Genomic DNA, 23936 nt, shown 5'->3' with positions numbered 1-23936 from the left:
TTATACATACAGTATATTTGTTTGATTGTATACGGGAAAAAAATTCAAATTCAAATAAAAACTACTGATCCATTATAAAAACTAACCAGCTGTTTCTGTGACCCCTCCATTTGTTCCTCCCTCTCTTCTCTCCTTCTCGTGCTCACCCAGGCGGCCTCTCCAGTTCCTCAGACGGCCGGCCAGCCGTGGTGCGCTACACCAAGGACCAGCGGCCCACTACCCTCCCCATCCAGCCCTTCACCTTCCACCACCAGTTCTCCTCCAAAGCCCCGCAGCCCAAGCCTCCTCTGCTGCCCCCGCTCACAGGCTACGGCTCTGGGATGCAGCCGCGCTCCAGCACCAGCTCTGGTTCTGGCTCTGACTCTGGAGGTCGGTTGGGGGACGACTGTGAAGACGATGCCGAAAATGTGCACATGCACCAGGGTACTCATCATGCTGCGACGGCCCCTCCCCCCGGCTCAGTTCGACCGTCGCCTCTCGGTAGCTACTCCCCGGTGCGTCTTCATGGGGCGGCCAGCAGCTCTGGGACCTGCTCCACTTGCACCCCGAGCCCTCAACCACCACACAGCCCGTCCTGCCCGCAGTCAGCAGGCCTGGGTCCCCTGCACAGCCCCAAGATGGGAAAGCACGGAGGGGGTGCAGTGCAGTTATCGTTAACCCCACCACCACCTTCGTCTCTGGGGGTGAAGAGGGGTGCTGCGCCAACCATGCTGCCACCGGTACAGGGACAGTGTTTCCACCATGGAGCTTTGCCCAGTATACCAGCTCTGCACAGCGACGCACTAAGCCCACAGGATTGTCTGGACTATGGGCATAACCTGGAGGGAAGCTATGGACCCGGAGCGAGGACACATCATGGTAGGTTGGGTTCGGAAAACGTGTCCTTAAAAGGATTATTGATAGAATGTTCTCATGATTAAATGCCTGGTTGAAATAATGTATACAGTTAACAGCAATGTACTTGTTCTGTTGGTCTTAATCTGGGTTCAAAAGTGTTTTTCAAGTTTGCCAGACATTTTGCTTTGTATACACAGACCACAAATGGCGTGATCTGAAGATATGAGCTCACAACTTCCAAATAGATAACTTCCAATATTTTCCTTCATACTCTTTCACTATCCTGTATGTTACATCGGCTTTCATGCAACTATTGGTCTCTTGATCTCTTTATGGAACATATTTCAATTGAAAGGAACTAAAAAAAAGTGGTTGTCCATGGATAAGTAAAAACACCTGCTTTGAAATTACTTAAGGAAAGTTTCAGCCCCCAGGGTTTCTTCTCTGTTTGATTCTGAATCGATTCACCTCTCAAATCACTTATCTCATACAGCCTTTCCCAAAGAATGAATCACGTAATCTTTACAGTGATATCGTCTTGCTACCTGGGGTTTGACTTATTTGAAAGTTATCAAATTGTATGTTGATGTGCTGTACTCCTTTTCAGGAAGCTAAGCTCTTCTACATTCTTACTGTTGTCTTCTCTTTCTTGTCTCCCTTCCCGCATGGACTTAAATCTTCTTTTAACTTACCTGCACCTTTTCCACCTGTTTTTACTTTCTCACATATATTTACTTTTATCCATCCACTCAATAATAATCCATCCTTTTAACCCCCCTCCACCTCCATCTAATCCGACCACCACCATCCCCTCGTTGATCATATCCCCTAACACCTGCCCGACAGCACACCACCTCTCACCCCAGGCTCTCAAATGGAGGGAGTACCGTCGCCGTAACCCTCTGGGCGTTGAGAGGCTCTCGGGGGGCCAGTCCTCTGCGGGATCGGGCCCCAGAGGCGGGGGACAACGACCCGCCCGACGGAATGTGTTCGATTTCCCCACAGCCCTCTCCGGCCACACACTGGGACGGCTAAATGGTGCTCATCACTTTACTGACAAGAGTTGGAAACTAATTCAGGGTTATAGAGATGTTGAAAATACTTGCAGTACTTGTTTTTTTTTTTTAAAGGAGTTCAAGGTCAATTTAAGGAGGAACTCCCGCTAACAACCAAAATGTTGCTTTTTTTCACCGAATAAATTATCGTTCCTCCTTAAGTTGTTTGCTGCACCCCTTTCCGAAACACCTGTCACGTTATCTAGGAGTTCACGATCCAAAGAATGAAATATTTCTCAGCAAAGTCACTTGACAAAATATCGCACGGAGAACAAATAATACAGCCCTGGAAAAAATTAAGAAACCACTCCAAATGTTCAGTGTCTCTGATTTGACTATTTATTGGCATATGTTTGAGTAGAATGAACTTTTCAGTTTTATAATATAAACTACTGACAACATTTCTACCAAATTCGAAGAAAAAAAATTGTCATTGAGAGCATTTTCAATAAATTATGTAGAGATGATGATTTAAGAAAAAATCCAGACTGGTCTCTTAATTTTTTTCCGGAGCTGTATGTTCAAGGTTGCATTTTTTAAGGATTTCTAAAAATGCTTTCCCATGCTTTTAAAAGTGTTGGCGTGTTAATATGTGGGTCTGATCATCTGTGTGCATGTGTCTCAGCAGCGGTGGGCCAATCAGCCAAGTCCCTGCAGCAGAGTTACAGCGACTTCCTGCCGGACTATTTCTCCATGACGGAGAGACCGCCAGAGGAGTTCTGCCTTTCACCCGACGCCTCATCCTCCTCATCCTACTGCTCTCCCTCACAGTCACACATTTCTGTGGACCTGAACCAGAAGAGAGGTGTGTGTGTCTGTCTGTCTGTCTTTGTGCGTGCGTGTGTTTGTGCGTGCGTGTACATATGATCGGCACTGTGAATCAGTGGGAAGTCTTAAATACTTCATTGCTAAATGCTAAACGACTCAATATCTAATGGTGAGCGTCACTGGTTCACTGCTGTCTTTTGAGCAGTGAGACAGACCACTGTAAATTACAAACAGGCACACTGACTTGGAGCTGTCCCCTTAGTAAAGTTGTCCATTAAAGTGAGTTGTTCATCATGATTTACTTCCAGCAAAAAGGCTCATCTGTCTGTCTGTGTTCCTTTTCTGCATTTCTTCGGGGTTTTGACTCGTAACACACTTCAATTATTTTCTAAAACTATAAGCTTTCCACAGAATAAGACCTCTTGTTCATATATAACCTTCATCTGCATTATCCTGGTTCAACCCTAACCACCAAACACTGAATGACAGATTTCCTTTGAACCTTTGTTGTGGATACATTGTATCAGAACAGGACAGGAAGCACAGTTTAGCTCTAATGCAAAGTTAAGTACAGCATACGTATATACTATTTTCTCATTAGGATTTGTATTGTGGTCTTATTTTTCTAAGCAGGATGATGTCTAACTCTTTAGATCCCTTCAAAACACTCCCAGCTCTTCAGTGCAGACACAAAGACAGTGGAAGAAAAAGCTAAATGTGCTAAATTTAGAATATTAATCCCAGCAGAGGAGAGTAAAAAAAACAAAACCAAAGCAGAGGTTTAGTACAATATTACCAAGAAGGGAAGACATTTGCATCAAGTGACATTGTTTGCAGAGATACTGTTATTTGTGTATGAGTGTGTGTATGAATGGGTGAATGTGAATGTGGTAAGATATGTAAAGCGCTTTGGGGCTGAGAAAATCGGCTAGAAAGCGCTATATAAGTCAAGTCCATTTACCATTTGTGACAGAGAAGATAATTGACAAACACTGTCCTTATTCTTTCCTCTGTCAGGTTTGGTGAAAGCCGTGAACACAGCCGTGGATCTGATCGTTGCACACTTTGGGACCAGTCGAAACCCTGACGTAAAGGTATATACGTTTTGATGATTACCAATGTCTGATTGACTGCTAATACACCATTCTACAGGAGAAAACATAAGGGGTGGTAGGATGGCCTAGAGGAAAGGTGGCTGACGATGAGGTCGCTGGTTCAATCCCCGGCACTAGACAGGAGGGTGTTAGTTGTGAAACTAGTAGTGGCTTGTATTACGTTTACAGTGCCCACCATCTCTTGAGCAAGACACTTAACCCCAAAACTGCTCCAGGGGCGCTGTACTACGGTTGACCATGCGCTCTGATCCCTTCCGAAGTGTTGTAACTTAAGAGGGGATATGCGGAAAGACAAATTTCAGTGTAACCATTGACTAATAAAGTAACTCAAATATAAGCTGATTCTACTGTCTGATGAAAGCTCACACAGTCAAATGTAGAGGATCGGCTAGCTCTTAAACAACACCTTACTAAATCCACTGCTGTGGAATGAAGTAATTAAGCATAAACATAAAACCTTCCAGCAGGTAAACTGCATTAGTTTGACAATCAGATGGCGCATCTTTTATCTCGCATTTTTTTAATTGCTGCAACAACAATGACTCAGTTAGTTTATGAAATCTACATTCAATAATTAATTGTAACATGCTCAAAGTATTTCTGCCCTTCACAAAAGCTTAGCGTCAGTCACATCTTGTTTAGGGCTCTTTTTTCCTTCAGTTTGTTTAGAAGTGTTTGTCTTCCGCGTTGCTTTTTTCATTGTGCAGAACAATAGAAACAGCGCTACAATGTTTTTTTCACAATTTTAATTGGTCCCGTGACTTTGCTTTCTAATGTGACTTCAATCAGGAAACTGAATGTATGGCACATAATGTGTTATTTATTTATATAACAGGGTCGATGAGACGGTTAATAAACTTGGCAACAGAGCCCATTGTCATTCATTGATTGAAAGCTTGGGGGAAACCGCTAATATATTTACTTGGTTACTGATTTTGTTAATCTATAGAATAGAATATGTTTATTGCCATTTGCACAGGAACAAGACAGCAATGGTGCATTGGGATTCTTGTGCGAATCTCCATGAGTCAGCTTCTTCAATAAAAACAATTGTGTATATATATATAAAATAGGATAGCATTATAACAAGAAAACAAGTGGAAAAGTAGAAAAATAAGTAAAAGTAAGAATAAGTAAGTGGTAGTAACAGCTAAGTGATTTAAAATACCCTGTATGAGCTACAGCAAAAACGCATCATGCTGTATCTTTGCCTCATAAGTCCTGTGTGTGTTTCATTTCACTTCCTTTAACCCCTTAATGTTTCTGTGTGTAGGCTAAGCTGGGGAACAGCTGGGTGAGTCCCAACGTGGGTCACCTCATCCTGAAGTACCTGTGCCCTGCGCTGCGCGAGGTGCTGCAAGACGGACTGAAGGCCTACATGCTGGACCTGATCATCGGGCAGAGGCGCTGTCAGCCCTGGAGCCTGGTGGAGGCCTCCACACAGCTGGGTGAGTGAGAGGGAGAGTGGAGGGGTGGCTGTGGCCAAGTGGTTAGGGTTAGTGGTTATGTCCACTCAACTCCAGGATCGGTGGTTCGATCCCCCGTCTCCACCACCACAGGTCGAAGTGTCCCTGGGCAAGACACTGAAACCCAAATTGCTCCTACTATCGGTGTATTAACATTTTAAAAGGTAGAGTAAAGTAGGAAGTAGATGCTTATGGGTGACATATATGTGTTTGTGTCCATCAGGCCCGTCCACACGTGTCCTCCACAGCCTGTTCTCCAAGGTGAGCGAGTTCTCTGAGCTCACGAGCCACAGCATGAGACTCAACGCCTTCATCTTCGGGCTGCTCAAGTGAGTCCTTTCTCTTTTAAACTGGTCATATATATGGTAAATCATTTCTTCCCTAGGCTTTATAGAGCTTTCTATGGTGAGTTTCTGTTAATTTTTTTAGATGGTCCGGTGGCAACTTTACAGTCTTTGGTTCACTCTCCCTGCTGCTTATAGTATTTGTTTTTTGACAGCGGTAAAAAAGAATACATTCTAAAAACCCACTGTCTCAGCACTAAGAGACAGACAGACTGTTTTTAGAGTATCTGGGGAACAGAGAGGAGCTACTAAAGTTACTAAAGAAGAGACAGTCATTTCCCTTAGGAGTTGAGACAAAAAAGAAAATCTTCAAACTACTTGATTAGACTTATATTTGCCTGGTAGGCAGAAGCAAGATTCCAAATTAATGTTAATGTTGCAACTGCTGGATGAATAAATAGGCAACTCAGAAACATAACAAAAAATTATATTGTAGGGTTACATAAAGTATGTTAAGGTCTTTCAAGTTAATACAATAGCTTTGTTTATTTGTAATTATGGTTGACTAGCTTTGTATACCCAGAGATACTCCCCACAATTTGAGTAATGTATATTATCATGTATGTACTGTATGTATATGTAAGTACATGTTCAAATGTACTTACAGACAGCAGGCTTTGATCGCTTACTGTCTGCAGGCTCACAAACTTAAGACCATAGTTAATTTATTATAAGCTGCTCACACCCTTTCTAATTCAGTGGCTGACTCTTCTGTTATGTGTTTAAAGGGCATCTTGGTTTAGCCATGGTAGCTTGTTAGGGTTTAATTATACCTCATATTGCCATAGCAATTAATTAGACCTCATATTGCCATAGCAATTATCATTTGAAACCATGTCATTGCTTAATTACATTAAAATCCAATTCTTGTTTTATTTCAGCCTAAAATCCTTGGAGTTCTGGTTCAATCACCTCTACACGCATGAAGGTAACGTGTGCATCATTTATCCATACTTCAAAAACCCCAATCGATACTTCTTGTTAACGATGATTTACACATACAGTATTTTTTTGAAAAATATATGTTTTTCTTCCCTGCTTTTTTTCACTCTTCCTCCAGATATCATAGCTGCACACTACATGCCGTTGGGTTTCCTTCCCCTGTCTCAAGGGGCGTGTCAACCCCTCTTCGAAGAGCTCCTGCTCCTGCTGCAGCCGCTGTCTCTGCTGCCGTTCGACCTGGACCTGCTGTTTGAGCCACACCTCCTGCAGAAGGGCCGCGAGCACATGCGGCGCAAAGAGCAGCTTTTGGGCCAGACCCTGGAACAGTCGGCCCGCTCCACCTTCCAGCTGACCCGGGGATGGAGCGCCGCTGTGAGCCAACAACAGCTGGTGGTGAGGGGATCAGGTGGTACAGACGTGAGGAAGGAGCGAGCGCCGCTGAGGAGAGAGGGAACCTGGCCCAGGATGGAAGCCAGAAGGGAGGGAGTGGGGGCCAGTTCAAGGTGAGTTCAATGCCACTGACTGAAGTTTCAGACACAGATGGTTAATGTTTTTTTTTTTTTTTTTTTTGTATTTATTGGTTTAGTTCAGGGACATTGCACACTAATCAACATTCAACATGTGAGTGAGCCAGAGTTAGCCTAAAAGGCTAGTTTTCATCTGTTGTCCCCTGCCAGATATTCAAGAGGCAACCTAACATTACAGAAATAAAATGCACGTATAAACAAAGATTTTTAAAAAAAACATAGTCGACTCAGAAAATACAGTAACACATAGTATGAATGAATTGACAGACAATAGCAAACAAACAATAAAATAAGCAGACAATAAAACACAGCGTACATTAAACAATATATTTATATTGTTTATGACACTTTAATATCAATATTTTTTTGTTCTGTGTACAGTTTTTATGTTGTCTCACACTTGCCTTTTTTTGATTTTTTTTTTTTTATATATTTTTTTTAAATAAGAAGGGTTCCAAAAACCTTTCTGGAAAAAAAAAAAAGCCTTCTCTTCAACTTTTCTTTTAAACCTTTTCTCATTTTTGTTTTACTTGTTTTATATTTAACAATGAGGAGTGCGCTACAAATAAAATGTATTATTATTCTTCTTCTTCTTCTAAAGGTTACGGAAAGACGGGGCGACCACCGAGAGCATGACAGCCGGGCCCGTCGACAGACAGACTAAGATGATGGAAGCGGGATTTGCAAATCTCGGGAAGGACAGAGGGACGGCTGGGAAAGAGAGAGTGAAAGGTGTCGGGCAGGAGAGCCAACAAGAGGAGGGCGAGGACGGACAAACTGAGAATGAAAGAGAGAAAGAGAAGAAGACAGACAGACAGGCGGGGTGGTGGTACCAGCTCATGCAGTCCTCCCAGGTTTACATCGACCAATCGGCCGAGGGCTCCAAGTTCGTCAAGACGGAGAAGAGGAAGAAGTCATCGGAGAGACGACAGGGCCAGCTGCCGCCCACCAGAGAGGGGGTGGTGGAGGGGGCAGAGGCCGGCCGCGACGGGGAGGGCCAAGCCAGCAGGAAAAGCAGCAGCAGCAGCTCCAGCGGGGAGTCGGCCGCGTCCAGGGGAAGGCCTTCGTGGATGGGCAGCCCGCCGGAGTCTGTTCTCAACCAGGACAGAGAGACAAATCAGCAGAAGAAGGGTGTTGCTGTAGGGAGCGTAGCCCAAGAGGAGAGCCCCTCACAGGGACAGAGTATGCGCTGGGGCAGGCTCTTTGGATCCAGCGTTGGTTCTCCGACGAGAGCGGAGCGGGCTGAACAGAAGCCAAAAGCTCAAACCACCAGGTAGGTTAGAGTCTAGTGAGATTCGGTATTTTTTTGGTTTTTGTCAACAAATCCCATCAAAAGACTAAAACCAACAAAATATTGATCAGTACTGTGTATGTATTTTTTTTTTTTTGTATTTTTTATTATTCCGTGACATTGAAATTCATTATTTTCCAAAAAAATATTAACACATCAGTGAACCACCCTTTTGTCATTGTCACACGCAGGCTTGAGTTTATTTAAATTTTAACCAACATGAATTATGCCGTAACGAGAACAAATGCACTATTTCCTCTTTCTGAAAAAAATACAGTTGCCAGCTGTTTTAGGAGATGATTGGGCCTTTACAAATGTTAATTAAATATGTGTATACAGACATAGTTGTTTTAGGTCTCTTCATGGGATTTTTTTAGCCTGGTGCTACCAGACCATCGTACTTCATTTCATTTGTACAGAAGGTCTGGCAGTGCTGTAATTGGCAAACGTTCACTCATGGAGGCGGGTGTCTGTTAAAGTTTAAAACTATTGGATCTGCCCAGTGCCACTCTGGATTAGCCAACCAATCGCATAACGTTTGGTCGTCACGTGTGTCATGAGCCGGCTTCCGGCAACTGAAACTGGAGCGCGACTTCGACGTCATCGTTCTCAGCCACTCGCTCTGTTCGCTGATTGGACCGGCTGTCGAATCTCCGGCAAAACTGGGAAATGGGATGTACACCCAGACTGACTACTGAAGGGAAAATAAAATTTGTCCGGAAGTAGGTGGGCGGGCGGAGCCAGGCTAGGATTTTTTGGCAATTAAATACAATATTATTATTATTCGCAGTATCATTATTCATGTAAAGGTTTAAATAACATCAACCTGATCCTTAGTGATATAATAAAAATGTCAACCCTTTTACCATTATGTTTTTGAAGCCAGTATCAGTACAATAAATCTCACATGTTTCCACTCTATGTTTGTCCTCCTCAGGCCACCATCCGGTTGGCTTTCCCTGGACAGGTCTGTTCTGGACTTCGTGGCTCAGACGATCGGAGCAGGGAGCGGGAAGAAGGCAGAGTCTCCGGATGCACCCACTCACACACAAAACACGCCTCCGCCAAAGCCAGTCCAACCCACTGAAGCCAAACAACAGTCTCCATGGTAAGCGAATACTATAGTGGTTGTTCAAAAAATATATGCCCTGCGTTCCAAATTACATACTCTTTCTTTTCCTACACAAACAGAAGAGTTTTAGGGCCACAGGAAAGAAAAAATATCAGATAATGAAGATTTTTTGTATCATTATGTCGAGAAATGTCAAGAATAGACAAATACGAATACTCCAAAATGCTATTGGAGTTAGTGGGGCATTGACTGTATGTATTTTCAGCATACTGCAATTGACATGCATTTATTGGGACATCCTAAATCTTTTTCTGGCATACTAAATAGTAGGGAAGTATGGGGATTGGAACGCAGGGATGAAGTCATATTTTTATGACTTTTTGTTTTGTTTTGTTAGATTAATGAATGACACGCCCGGTCCCCTTATGCCCCGTTAAAAAAAAGTTACACTGGGACCGCTTCGTACATTTTGTGTATTTTGACCTTTAAACTGCATTAAAATGATGAAAGATCAATATTTTTTCACAATTTTTTTTTCCATATTTTTCATGAAGGGGTTGTTGTTCAATCTATGTCATGATTTAATTAATCACAATTAAAAATTAACCCTTTAGATGCCAGTTTCGATCATATACCACCAACCGCTTTTTTGAAAAATACACTAAAATTCAATATTCAAATATTTTTTTTAACTTTGATTATTATTAGTATCACCGGCTCACCCATCTGAACAATAGGTGAGAAAATTGAATTTGGGGCATTATTACTTTTTGAATAATGTCAAATTGAATAAAAAAAGTTAGATTTCTACCATTGACTTGCATTATAAGAAAACTTTTTGGCAACCCGCCTTTAAATTAAAGTGAAACATTTTTTTTGCCTCTGATTTCCCATATTACTGCAGAAAACACAATGCAATTGGGTAAAATGAAAGAGAATAGTAAAATTTACCCATTTTATCACCTCTTTTATCATCAAAATATGAATTTTTATGATGAAAACCACTCACTAAAACTACAAAATAACAGCTTTTTTTTTTTTTTTTTAGTGTGTGAGTGTGTGTGTATGTGTCTGTTTGTGTGTGTGTGTGCATGTGTAAGTGCATGTGTGTGTGTGAAAGTGTGCTTGTGTGTGTGTATGAGAGGAGAGAAATTACAAGGGGTACAGATTTGCAGCCCTAATATCGTATGACACATGCAAACACACACACCCCCCCACACACACACACATACACACACAATCTTATTTTGTCATGGACATGCAGACAACAGTCCCCCCCATCCATATCCAAACACATTTGACATTTTTCTTTAGATTTGTTGTTGCAGTGGCCAGTATTCCTGAAATTTTTTAAAATTATGAAAAATCCAATTTTTTTTCAGGTTTGTGTCATGAGGCAAGTTTTCCCCCAGTAATACACCATATGAAATTCATAAATCAACTAGATAATAGTTAAAACCTAAAATGTGATGCCTTACCTTCAAAATGAATGCAAAACATTATATAAATTCTGATTTTATCTTGGCATGGCCAAGGAATCAAAAATACTGGTTTTATGGCTTTCTATGAGTTTACGAAATGGCATCTTTTTAGACAAGGATTTCAGTGTATTTGATTTGAGTACACACAGACACACTCCTGGATTTTTTTTTTTAACTTCAACCATTCTGACTAAAAGATGTGTTCACTAACTACACATCAAAACAATTTTATTGTATTTTTTAATTTTTTTAACTGGTTTGCAGCCATGAATTACACAAGGATGCCAATTTGTTGTAAAGGGTCACCATAGAGGTCAGTGGGGGGGGGGGGGCTAAAACGGGGCATTTTTTTTATTGACCTTATTTTTACATAACCTTATCAAGTTTACTACAGAGAAATGGGAAATTACAGTCAAAAATATTTTTCACTTTAATTTTAAGGGGGGTGTCAAAAAATGTCGTTATAATGGAAGTCAATGGTACAAATCGTGTAGTTAGCGGTCCCAGTGTAACAAAAACATCTCACACAGTCAAAATGAAGTGGAAATGGATGAAACTCAGAATATCAAAACTTCATTGTAAAACACACCTCCTTCCCAAATTTTATGGATAGGGGACAATCACAGCCAAAATTATCCAGATACACAGAATTCCACCAACGGGGCATAAGGGTTAACAACGTAAAAAAAAAGTGAAAAATATCCAGAAAAATTTCCTAAAATGACCGAATTAATTATCTATTCTAATTCAGCTCTTCCTGCCTTATCCTCTTTGTCTCCTTGTCATTCCCCCAGTGAAGTGCGAGCGTTGTGCCACCACATAGCCACCGAGCCAGGCCAGCTGAGCTTCAACAAGGGCGATGTCCTGCGGGTACTGAGCAAGGCCGACCCAGACTGGCTGCTCTGCTCCCTGGGCTCCACACGGGGCCTGGTGCCCATCATCTATTTGACCCTCAATAGCCTGGAGGAAAGCCAGCTGGACGCTACCAGACTCGGGCAGTGTTGAACCAAAAGGCTGCCTGGAGAATAATCTGATCTAAAACGATGGACTCCCTGCCACATACTGTACCTGCTGAAAACAAACACACACACGAAAATAACACTGCTGCTGTTCTGAGCTGAGTCAACTGCACAGTGGGGGATGATTTGATTACGGAAAAAAATGTAATGAAAAAACATTGTTTAAAAAATAGGACGATTATGAAGACCATGTACAGACACATGCAAAGGGAAGTATGCAGGCTCAGACACAACCTCACATCCACGTCAAAGGGTACATCCAGACAAGTATGCATGCATACATCCTTAAAAAAAACAAAAAAGACCCAACAAGAAAAAACCCAAAGACACTTCAACACACGCTGCTAGCTTAGCTTTGTGACTGTCCAGGCTTTATCTTATCCATCTATATTTTCAGCAAAACAAAGAAGGGGAAAAAACAATGTCACAATATGATAACCACCATGCCTAGCTGCTCTTCGCTGTACTGTCTTCTACATTCACCTAGCTGTGCCACACTTTGAACACAGTGCTCAGTTATTGCCCTCAGTCCACCGTCAGGCGGTCGACTCAATGTCCTGCTTGCTTTCATAGTGCCACTTGATCCATTTTCATTCATGTAGAAATGAGTGAAATTTTGCTGCTTTGGTGAGATTTTACTTTTTTTAAATCCACGTCCAGAGGCTTGATTAGATGGATGAAAAATAACGACCAAATTATGCGTTTATATCTTTTTCCATTCCCCCTTCTGTTTAATTGGACAGGGTTCCCACTAAAATTATTGGAAAAAGTTATGAAGTATGGAGGAAACCGTTTTCCAGGCATCGGATGATTTGGAAATAACTAAATGTTTTTTAAACATTTTGAAGTTACACATATTTTTTGCTGGTTTGAAAAATCCCCCAAACATGTCTAATGTTATGCAGAATAGCACCTTTAATTAATGTTTTAATTTCCCCACAATAATGCCTGGGAAATGTATGTTCAATTATGTTTGGCTTTTAAATGACAAATATAACACATGGCTCGAGAGAGTATCAATATCGAGCCATAGGATTGTGAAACAGGCATAAATTAGGCTATCGAAATGGGTAAAAATCATGTCTAAAAGTCATGGGAAAGTTTAAAAAAATAAAATAATAATAAGGTCTAGGTAAATGTGTGGAAACCCTGTTTGGATCACTGCTTGTCCAAGCCTATTCATACAGAGATGAAAGGATGGGCGGATTGATAAGGAAATTCCCATTTTCCCCCTTTCCTTCACCAACACAGCTGGGATGGATCAGTGGTTGACATTGTTTAAGTGCATGTAATATTCCCAAAACATTGTATTGTTCCCTTCTAATCATCTTATCCCGGACTCTTTATTGGTTTCGACAAGGACATAACTGAAGCGAGTGGCTACGTGTGCATTGGTTTTAATGGTACATACTGTAAATGCATATATGACTTACACATGTGGTGAATTCTATTTATTTATCGACCAGTCCAAACAGCTGAGAGAAGCATCTAAATGAACTGAATAAGTAAAAAATTAAAGAGAAATACAAAAAACTGAAGGCGAGGATGTCCAATGAAAGAAAAAGCATAGCTGTGGAGATGTGTGGAGGCCTTTTCTGATTGTGATATACAAAATTATTGCTTATTAGTTAATATTTACTGTGCAGGGAGAGGTTAATGATCTTATCTATGCCTTAAAGCGTTTAAAGAAAAAAAGGGAGAATTGTCCTGTTGGCTAGCAACCTAATATTTGTCCCAACATTATATTTTCTATACACTACGACATGTCTAACTGGACGTTTTCCCAAGATTTATGCCTCCATAGATTATTGAAGTAGGCCTATTGTGAAGAAATAGGGATGATAGAGAGGTGATATTTTTTGATGGGGCATTTGTGGTCATTCCTGTCTTTGGTATGTGAGTGCACATGTGGCCTTAGGTTCAAAACAAGTTGACGTAACTTCCGACGGGATAGATGTTGAGTGTATACAGATGCCCACTTTAAATATTCAAATTATAAAAAGGTAAAAATCAATGTACATTTATTTAATAAATGAATGCTTGTGTAGTTTTTGAAAAACTTACATATATAATTTTCACCATTTTCTTTTTGTTGCATTGTTGTACAGTTTGTACAGTCTTTTCATTTGAAACAAAAAGCAATGTCATTATCATTGATGTGTAAATATATTTAAATCCTTTTATGATTTATTTCCGCCATAGAGCTATATGTATGAATGTTCTTACGGATTTGTCAATGCAAATTTTTCTGTTCATAAATACAGGTTTAAGCTTTAGTTTCGGCGCCATAATTGACACCTGGACGTGGTAGTGGAAAGGCATGATGAGTGGGTATCATTTGGGGTCATCCGGGCAGCTGTGCTGTTCATTGACATCCTCCTGTTTATAGAGTTCACATGGGACACACAGAACTACACACAATGGTAGTGACAAAAGCCAGAGAGATATGGAGGCTCAGGGGACGAGAGGCTAATACAGACTCACATTTATTTTGGCGTTTTATTAGCTGAACTGTTGTTTTGCTTTAAAATGCTGAAATAAAGGAGAGAAATTCCTTTTTTTCTGTTCTCTCTCTCCCCCCGTGTCCGCCTTCCTCCTGCCTGTATATACCTACAACATCTGTGACATACCGTGTCCCAGCTATATGACGTATACGTATGACAATATCAAACTACTATGGATGTTAATTAAATAACAAAGTGCTCATGTGATCACACACCTGAATGGCTCCTGTGTCTTTTTTCCGTCACACAGTTCCCTGTGTTACCTTTTGTGATTGTGAAACTCTTGATTTTGACAAAAAGATAAAAAATAATTTAGAAAACAAGCACCCCCCAGAAACGCTGACACCACCTTTACTTGTAGCTGCTTTAAGGGACATGGGGATGGAAATGGAATTAGAAATAGGAAACAATCAAATTAAAGTGAAAAAAGTCATTGTTGTATTTGTTTGACATAAATCAAGATTAATAAGCAGAATACAAGTTCGCATTTAAAAAAAAAAATTATTTATCTATTTTTTATTAAAAAAAAATATATTCTTTGCTTTTGGAAGTCAGGATAATGATATATTTGTTACATCAGTGAAGAGAAACTGCAACCTCACACATGCTCACGGCCCACCTTCCTCTCCAGTAAAAAAAACGAAGAAGAAATTTCGTATTTCCGGTGGAGCTCCGTTTCCCCATGTGTCTGCAAATAGGTGCCTCTCCTAAAACGGTGGTCTAAAATGCCACCAACGTGTTCACATTGGAGAGAAACCATACGGCTGTGACCAATGTGGCAAAACTTTCACTCACTTAAATAGCTTAAAATACCACCATTGCATTCACACTGGAGAGAAACAAGCCCCAACCTCAGCGAGTTTTACCAGCATCCAATAAGGAAGTGAACAAAACTGTAGTAACCCGGAGGTGCCACCAAGACTGAGCAATTTTTCTTTGACTCACTTGTTAGACAGGCCGTTTTCAAAGTCTTATTAAACCTATTTACAGCCTGGTCCACAAAACCATTTTAGTCTGTATATATCTCCATTACAACACTGACGCTAGTTTTTATTCTTTTGGAGGTTAAAATGTATTGGCGCAATCTCTTGAGTGACAGCTCTCCGCCCGTTGTCCCTCACTTTGCCTCGGAGGTATACGTCAGCTACCTCCCTCCCCCGACGTAATGCGGAGTATATGGCTGTCTTGATTCAGGTATTGCATGGGTATTGCAGCCTACTTTTTTTTTTTTTTTTTTTTTTTTTTTTTTTTTTTAATAATTTAATAATACACTTTATTGTTATTGCATCTTTCGTTTAAGAAAAGCAGCTCTTTTGCTTTACAATAAAGAAGTTACATGGCAGACAAAGAGCATTTCACCACAAAATAGAAATAGAGTGAAGATTACGACAGAAAGGCATACTTTACGGATAGTAGGGAAAATAAGATGTTATCGCAATAATCAAGGTGATAAAAGTAGGCATCTCTAGATATTTTATTTTATTAGTTTACATGTACTGTATGTTAAATAAATAAAATATACTGTATATAGTACTATAAACTGTCGAACAACCATGTAGAAATCAGTTTGAAAGAAGGATACACATTTTTACTGTAGGTAACAATAACCAACACAGTCTCATACTGGAAACGTCACAGTGCGACTGTGGTCCACGTCACATTCCCGTCTGTCACTGACGTGAAACATCACCTTTTTCGGCGTCTGCTGACGCAGAGTGGGTTCAATTCACTACAATTTTTTTTTTTTTTTTTTTACATTTTATTGACAATAATCAATACAACAGCCGCCAGGGGGTAGTATACAAAACTGGCCGGTAGGCCTATATAAAAATACAGATAAAAAAACAAAAAAAAAAACAGCATTGCATTAAATAAAAACATTATATAAATGACATACATAAAGTGTTTTAATCGCTTTCTTATTTTTAGAGTACATAATATTTTTCATATATTGCCTGGTTTCTTTTTCAAACACAATAAATAGAGGTTTTTGATCCGAATACTTACATTTATGAATATGCCATTTGACTAATAGAATAATAAGATTTATAATAAAACATTGGTTTGTTTGACTAGGGGTGTGATTAAAGAAACCAAACAATATATTTTCGACACAAAGGGAAAAATTGGGGTCGATGAAACGAGTAATAAGGGTGCAAATATATTTCCATAAACGATTTGAATGGGAACAGTTCCAAAATAAATGATAAACATCTTCAGGGTACATATTACAAAATGAACAATTGACATCTATATCTAATTTAAATCTTTGCAAAAATATTTTAGAGGGATAGTAACGGTGTATAATTTTAAAAGACACCTCTTTCATTTTGTTAGTGATCAAAAATTGGTATTGCAGCCTACGAAGGCTGCATTTGAAGACCGATTGCGTCATAGCGGCGCGCAAAGGCTGTCCCGTTTGCAAGGCTCCTTGCAAGGCTCCTCATATGCGGTCGTGAAATGCAGCCTTCGTTTCACGGTTTTGAAGGCTGCATCAGATGGATCCTTCGCGGCCCAACATATCCCAAGATTCATTGCGTTTTTTTCAGAGATGGCATAAAATAAAATAAGAAATAACAAAACAGCAACGTGTTGCTCCATCTTCTTAACTTTTATCTTCCTTTCTTTTTTTCTTGTACTTTTTTTTCTTTTCGTCTGGTAGACAACTTATTTTTCTTTTTTCCTCCGTTGACAGGGCTGTCTCCGTTGGCAGCAATCAGGGTTGCTAGGCAGCACAGGAGCGGCGAGTCGTCACGCAAGGTAACGGCTTGTTACGTAAACCGGAAATGCTCGTAAACCGAGACCTGCGGAGACCGTCTCATTTAACAAGGCTCGTTGGCCTTAAAACCGGCCTTAAAATCGGCCTTCATAGGCTATAGCCTTCATAGACCGCGAGACTGCGTCCTACCAAGTGCGTGGTCTCTGAATCAAGACACAGCCCACATCTCGCAAAATGGCGACGCGCACAAACCAGGATTATTGGATGCCGTGTGAATAACTGAGGTCAGCCCGGATGCTACATCCATATTATTTACTATCTATGGAGAGAAACCATACTGTTGTGGCAAAACTTTCACCCAAAGCAGTAATTTAAAAAGCCACCAAATTGTTCACACAGTACAAAAACAGCCTTGATGTGGACAATGTGGGAACAATTTTACTATTGGGAGAGTGACCTTAAATCCCAAATGTGCATTTACGCTAGCCTGGTGCTACCAGACCATCGTACTTCATTTCATTTGTACAGAAGGTCTGGAAGTGCTGTAATTGGCAAACGTTCACTCACTTGGAGGCGGGTGTCTGTTGAAGTTTAAAACTATTGGATCTGCTCACTGCCACTCTGGATTAGCAAACCAATCGCATAACGTTTGGTCGTCACGTGTGTCATGAGCCGGCTTATGACGGTGCGTTCCAGTTGTACTGGAAACTCGGGAATTTCCGACTTCACTACATATTGTAGTCTATGGATCTACTGGCAACCTGGCAACGGTAACTTGCTAGAGCCTACCGTTTAGTGAGAAAGGTTTTAGGCGTCCATACTTTCGCGAGCAGATGCACTGGAACACAGACAGGTCGGAACTACCAAGTTGGAAATCTCCTTCTTCCGAGGATAAAGGAATGCAGCATTCAACTGAAACTGGAGCGCTACTTCGACGTCATCGTTCTCACCCACTCGTTTTGTTCACTGATTGGACCGGCAGAAATCTGCCTGAGCAGAATCCCACTAATACGCCCCGTCCCCAGACTGACTACTGAAATGAAAATTACATTTGGCCGGAAGTAGGTAGGCGGGCGGAGCCAGGCTACATTTACGCTGCATAACTGTGAACATTTCCATGAGCCAAGCTAGCTGCTGTTTCCCCCTGTCCGCACCCTGATAGCTGTGTGTTTATAGCCTGAGAATCTCTACTAGTTGATGGTTGATTGACAGTGACGTTATATTATATACAGCATGTATGTTAATGTAGCTACATGCTGGCACATACACATTTCAATTTCATTAGTTAGGTGTTCTATAGTTCCAAATCAAACATACAGCTGCTGAAAAAATTAAGAGACCAGTCTGAATTTTTCTCAAGTCTCTACATTACTCGTTGAAAATGCTCTAAATGACAATATTTGTATTGTGAATTTGGTAGAAATTTTGTCAGTAGTTTATATCATAAAATCAAAATGTTAATTTTAGTCAAAAAATTACTTCTAACAGATATTCTTTGTTGGTTGACGCTGATCAGCTTATTGTTTACTAAGACACAAACCCATGAGAGACTTTCGGGATTTTCTTCAGTTTTATGTCAGATAATTCATATTCTCATGTATTGTATGAATAGTATAAATTACTGTAACTGTATCTGCAGTCAGGGCTGTACGCTTATTTTTTTAGGTGGTAGCACTGGTGCTAGCAAGCAAAAAAATTCAGTAGCACAAAAATAAATTTGGTAGCACACAAAGTATGATCGAAAACTTGCATAACCTTAACCCTTCCATTTCGCTCTTATTACCTTTGAGCATGTTATCTTGGTCTCATTTGAGATTCTCAATTAATATTATATCCTAGTGTGTGCAGTAATAATTATGGAAAAATTAATAGGGTTGCACTGATTGCAATTTAGACAAAAGAATCTAACCTGCCAATTGCAATTTTTTGCTGATTCAGAATTATTATTATTATAATGTCCTTCTGTTAATTAAAACCAAACTTTAAAACATTAAACATAGCCTATTAAATAAATAAGTATACATATTGGTACAATTTAGGATAAATTAAATAGGTTGTTGTGAATGTGTTGGGAGTAGCTTTTCAGTGGCTTATTTAAAACTGTGTTTAAATAGGCCGGGGGCCTATCCGAAAAGTCCAATCTCCTAACCTATAAGCCTCCTTTCCTATGCCTTAACCCCTAAACGTCATCGGGGTTAAGGAGAGATGAAAGGTGCTTCCTATCGAACATAGGAAAGGACAGCGCTGTCTCAAATGAATTCGACTCCACTTTTCCTAACCGACGTCATTGCGCGACGACGAGTATTGCTGACGTGAGTCACTAGCGTGAAACTACACTATAACCTATTCTCCGAAAATTGACCACAACAATCAAACCTCGTTTGATCCATGCGTTCTTTTCATATTGATTTTAATCAGGTTGTCGCCAACAGAGAGAGAATCACTCCCATATATCCCAATTCACATGTGGAATAAAAAGAGGCTTGGTTTTGACAGTGTGACGGATGTGGGGTTCAAGGGAGAGGGTGGGATCAAAAATAACCCATACAATGTTGAATAGGCCTACATATAGAATAATTACCTTTATTACAGTTTAACCAAATGTTTTAACAATAGGCTACAGGAGATATTTGAAAGCACTACACATGCATTGTAGGCTATTCAATTAAATTTGTGTCAGCGAAACCGTGAATGTTCTCTTTTACTTTACATAAAAATGAATGCAGAAAAGGCACACATTGCTTCATAAAAATTCACCAGAATGCAGGAAATTAAGTGTTTAATGCTCAAAAGTAGTCTATTCTTGTATTGGTGCCATGAACTTGTGAAAATAATGAGTATATATTTTCTCAGTGGGATGCTGAATCCTCCAAATATCAACAAGGTTTAGCTATTTCACCAGATTATTCAATACCACTGTAAAATCCAAAGGATTAACTGGGCGAGAGGAAGATATATACATGAATGTATCTAAAATGCAATTAAAGTCTCCACCTGCTATAAATCAGGAATTGAATTGAAAACACTACCAAAGAAGCCTGGATTAACACAGTTAGGAGTATGGATGGTCATGTGTGTCTAATGTTTGCTGGCAACTGAATGTTTTCCCACAGCTATTTTGTTGATCAGTAAATCGTGTTGTAATTTTTAAAGCAAAAATGCAACAAACAAATTACTGTTAATCAAACATTTGTATTGAATGAAAATATAGATGCACTGTTTTAAAGAATGTCTGTCTACTGTAGTGTTTGTAATTGAAAAAAAAAAACATTCAGAGACTAACAGACCATTAAATAAACGTTAATGCTAATTGACCAATTAATCAAACTAAAATACATGTTTCTAACAGAAATATATTGGGAAACTTCACATTAAATTAAGGACATAATCTTTATGGAAAATATTTTACAATTCACTTACAGGGATGTAGCAATGGCAAATATGTATCTTCAGTAAATAAACAAGTCTGGAGTGGAGGTACAACTCTATGGTTTCTATTGTATATAATAATCCTCAAATTTGAGAACCCAAGAGCTTTCCCCCAAGAGCTGCAATTATGTGTATCCTCAACCCTATTAGTTCTTGTGTGTTCTGACCATCAACCACTAGAACTGAAACGACCCCCACAACTTTAGTTGAATACAAGGCTACTTGACAGTATGACATCTCTTGTGATGTGACAACACAGACGCATCAACAAATGTTTTCCCACAGATCTTGCAGACGTACGGCTTCTCACCTGTGTGGGCTCTTCTCATGTGGGGTTTCAAGTGAGCAGTACGCCGAAACGCTCTCCCGCATGTTGTGCAAGTATACGGCTTCACACCTGTATGGATGATCATGTGTATGGTAAAAATGGTAAATGGTAAATGGACTTGACTTATATAGCGCTTTCTAGCCGATTTTCTCAGCCCCAAAGCGCTTTACATATCTTACCACATTCACCCATTCATACACACACTCATACACCGATGGTAGAATATCATCAATATGTATGTTCAATGTATTATGGTCAATAAATGTTCCACCGCAGGTCTTGCTTCACACCTGTATGGATTGTCATGTGCCTCCTCAATGATTGCTGGTGACTAAATGTTTTCCCGCAGGTCTTGCAAAGGAACGGCTTCTCACCTGTGTGGGTTATCATGTGGACTTTCAATACAGAGAGGAGTCTGAAACCTTGCCCGCATGTCTTGCAAGTATACGGCTTCACACCTGTATGGATGGTCATGTGTGAGTTCAATGCAGACTGTTGACTAAATGTTTTACCGCAGGTCTTGCAAAGGAACGGCTTCTCACCTGTATGGATGACCATGTGACTCTTGAATTTTGACTTAAACAGAAAACCTTTCCCACAAGTTTCACATTTGAAAGACTTTTCCCCTGTGTGAGCATTGTTACTTTGACTTTCCTTTTTGCGTCGTCTCTTCTTCCGTTCAGGCTGTGTGTGTCTAGTCAAACCTGAGTCTCCATCTTTGCCTCCTTTGTGATCTTGGCTCTCAGCTAAATGAGAGTTGTTGGGGAGGAGCTGCTGGTCCCTGTTTTCTTCTGATACAATAGAGCTTATGACTGGCATTTTAACTACAGCCTGTTTCTCTGGTTCACGTAGAGTGTTTCCAGCATTCAGGTACATAGTCTGATCTTCACTGTGGTCACTTTCCTCATTAGTAGGAGTCAACATAAAGGCATCAGTCTCCTGCTTCAGTCCAAGCTGCTCTCCCTCCTGACTGCTGCAGAGTTCCTCCTGTTCCTCTTTAATCTGTGGAGGCTCTGGCTCTGGAGGGACAGAGAACAAAGGGATATGATACTACTGTGATGGTGTCATGAGAGGAAGACAGTAGCAATATGTATTTGATCCATTGGGATGATATATTTAACCTTCCTCCTGTGTTAACTGTTACCATCTCTTGTGTTAACAGGTCGGTTTTGATCCGTGTCTGTAATCAGCTGTAAGAAAAACTAAAAACTAAGATCAATCATCCAATTTGTTTCTCATCTCTTGGTTACCTTATTAGGATTCCATATCCATGAAATTAATTTTTAATATTTTCTGTGTCGGCCGCTGGGCCTTTTTTTGTCAGTATGCCCCTCAATTTCAATAAAACAAATTGTAAAATGAACCTCAAGAGAATCATGTAAATAAATATTTGGTTGTTGTGTTACCTGAGGGTTATGAGAACACATTTCTTAACTAAATTTGTATTTTTTTATATCTTCATATTAATATTATTGACTATAGTAACATCTACGGTGTTACTGGTCAATTTCAACCCATATATATTTATTTCAGAAAAGAGCAAAAAGAGCTTTATTTCAGAAATATACAAACACACAATGAAAACCAGAACAAGTCATAACAACATATAGATTTGTAAGCTCAAACAAACAACAACCAATCAACAAATCAAACCAATCAAAATCAATTACTAGTTTCAAACCTAGTAAAAAACAGAGTAAAAGTCTCTGTGTGCATGTGTAGGCTATGTGTGTTCAGATGTGTGGCAAAAAGCAACACTTGTTGTGTTCTTTGCAGAGATATTTCTTGCAGGTGAAGCACAATATGTTTGTCTTTCTGTCCTTTGTGCTTCCACAGACCTGACACTTCTTTCTTTTATAATCAGGTGGCCATTTTCACCAAAAACATATTCCAGAACATGGCTCGCTGTAAATTTCCTAATTTTTTAATGCTGCAGATAGGAGATGTGCACTTCACCAACTCTATACTGAATTGACCTCACAGGTTTGGATATGCCCGTCTGTTTGTTTTGCTTTTCTGCAGGTGGCCTATAAAAACAAGGCAAAATGAGAAAGAAGCTCACATGATTGGGAGAGGAGCTGGCTGTCATTGTGTTGGCTCACTTATGATTTCAGTTTCGGCTCTAATTATTGTTTTTTAAATATTGTTTTATAACCGGGTCCAAACCGACCCTAACACCACAAAGCTTATCATTTCCACCACACCACATTTTTTATTTTGTTGAAATAGAGGTTGCTGACAAAGTCAAAAAGGGCTTGATGCAAAAAAAAACTAAATGTAGGGCCTAGGCTATGTGGATCTTTAATGCATTTGAAATCCAAAATGGGTCGGTGGCGACCCTAACACACGAGGAAGGCTAAGCCAAAGTATGCATTTATTATCAAAATAACTCAATGTTCCTCACCTTTCAGATGTAACTTTATTTCAGGTTTCCAAGTGATATCCAGCAGTCTGCGCTGACGATCTATCTCTTCCTGGAACTCGACAATAGTTTTCTGAAAAACTCCGAATATTTCTTCAGCAGCAGCAGTGAGTCGCTCGTTGACAAACTCTCTAAAACTCTCAGCTGAAGACATGTTCCCTTACTTACAGATTCAACTGTGAGCCGCCACTACAATATAGTCCACGAGCTCAATCTATAAGCTACTGTACCTCCTTTGCTAACGCTACGAGCGCCTGTGTTGTTTACTTCCGTCGGATGTTACACTGATAAATTCCGACAGTATGAGAGCTGGAGATTTACTTTCCGCCTTCATCTGTTAGCCTACTGCTGCTCAAACATACTGTGACGTTTCCACATAATTCACTTAGAATTTTAAAAGAAAATCCCACGTGTCGTATACGGAATGTATCTTTATCTTTTGTGAGGTCTCTGCTGGGACGGTTCTGGATTTCTAGCTGATAGTGTCCGTGCTAGTCTTTTAAATTGAAAATAATTTATTTACATGTTTTTGAATCCCACGTGTCTTATTTAAATACTTTTGACCTATGAGAATATTCCATTGAGCCGTTTACATGGTATGATTATATAAGTAATGT

At 40.0% G+C, this 23936-nt stretch overlaps 2 protein-coding genes across 3 annotated transcripts in view; one reads left to right on the top strand and one right to left on the bottom strand.

Annotated features, from left to right (window-relative positions):
- rusc2 (RUN and SH3 domain containing 2) overlaps positions 1 to 14622 on the top strand; it is a 47645-nt gene extending 33023 nt beyond the window's left edge. The window contains exons 4-13 of one of the 2 annotated variants that reach the window (XM_080046003.1): positions 151 to 858; positions 2521 to 2697; positions 3678 to 3754; positions 5049 to 5223; positions 5465 to 5570; positions 6467 to 6513; positions 6646 to 7030; positions 7656 to 8327; positions 9283 to 9453; positions 11693 to 14622. In XM_080046003.1, the coding sequence (XP_079902129.1) occupies positions 151 to 858; positions 2521 to 2697; positions 3678 to 3754; positions 5049 to 5223; positions 5465 to 5570; positions 6467 to 6513; positions 6646 to 7030; positions 7656 to 8327; positions 9283 to 9453; positions 11693 to 11903 (2729 nt within the window). In that variant the 3' untranslated portion in view covers positions 11904 to 14622. Of the gene's footprint in view, positions 1 to 150; positions 859 to 2517; positions 2698 to 3677; positions 3755 to 5048; positions 5224 to 5464; positions 5571 to 6466; positions 6514 to 6645; positions 7031 to 7655; positions 8328 to 9282; positions 9454 to 11692 lie in introns of both variants that reach the window. The other variant, XM_080046002.1, reaches the window with a different exon arrangement.
- Positions 14252 to 23473, bottom strand: LOC307256682 (uncharacterized protein; the record flags this gene model as incomplete). The annotated part of the gene is made up of 3 exons (XM_080035738.1): positions 14252 to 14328; positions 21602 to 21916; positions 23302 to 23473. 3 exons carry the CDS (start codon positions 23471 to 23473, stop codon positions 14252 to 14254), a joined length of 564 nt encoding a protein of 187 aa, XP_079891864.1.
- Between the last annotated feature and the right edge of the window lie 463 nt (positions 23474 to 23936).

The sequence above is a fragment of the Ammodytes marinus genome (assembly GCF_949987685.1).
Source record: "Ammodytes marinus genome assembly, chromosome: 2".
Classification (NCBI taxonomy): Eukaryota; Metazoa; Chordata; class Actinopteri; order Uranoscopiformes; family Ammodytidae; genus Ammodytes; species Ammodytes marinus.
The sequence above is the reverse complement of the archived record's forward strand: the minus strand, read 5'-3'. Positions and strand labels throughout refer to the sequence as shown.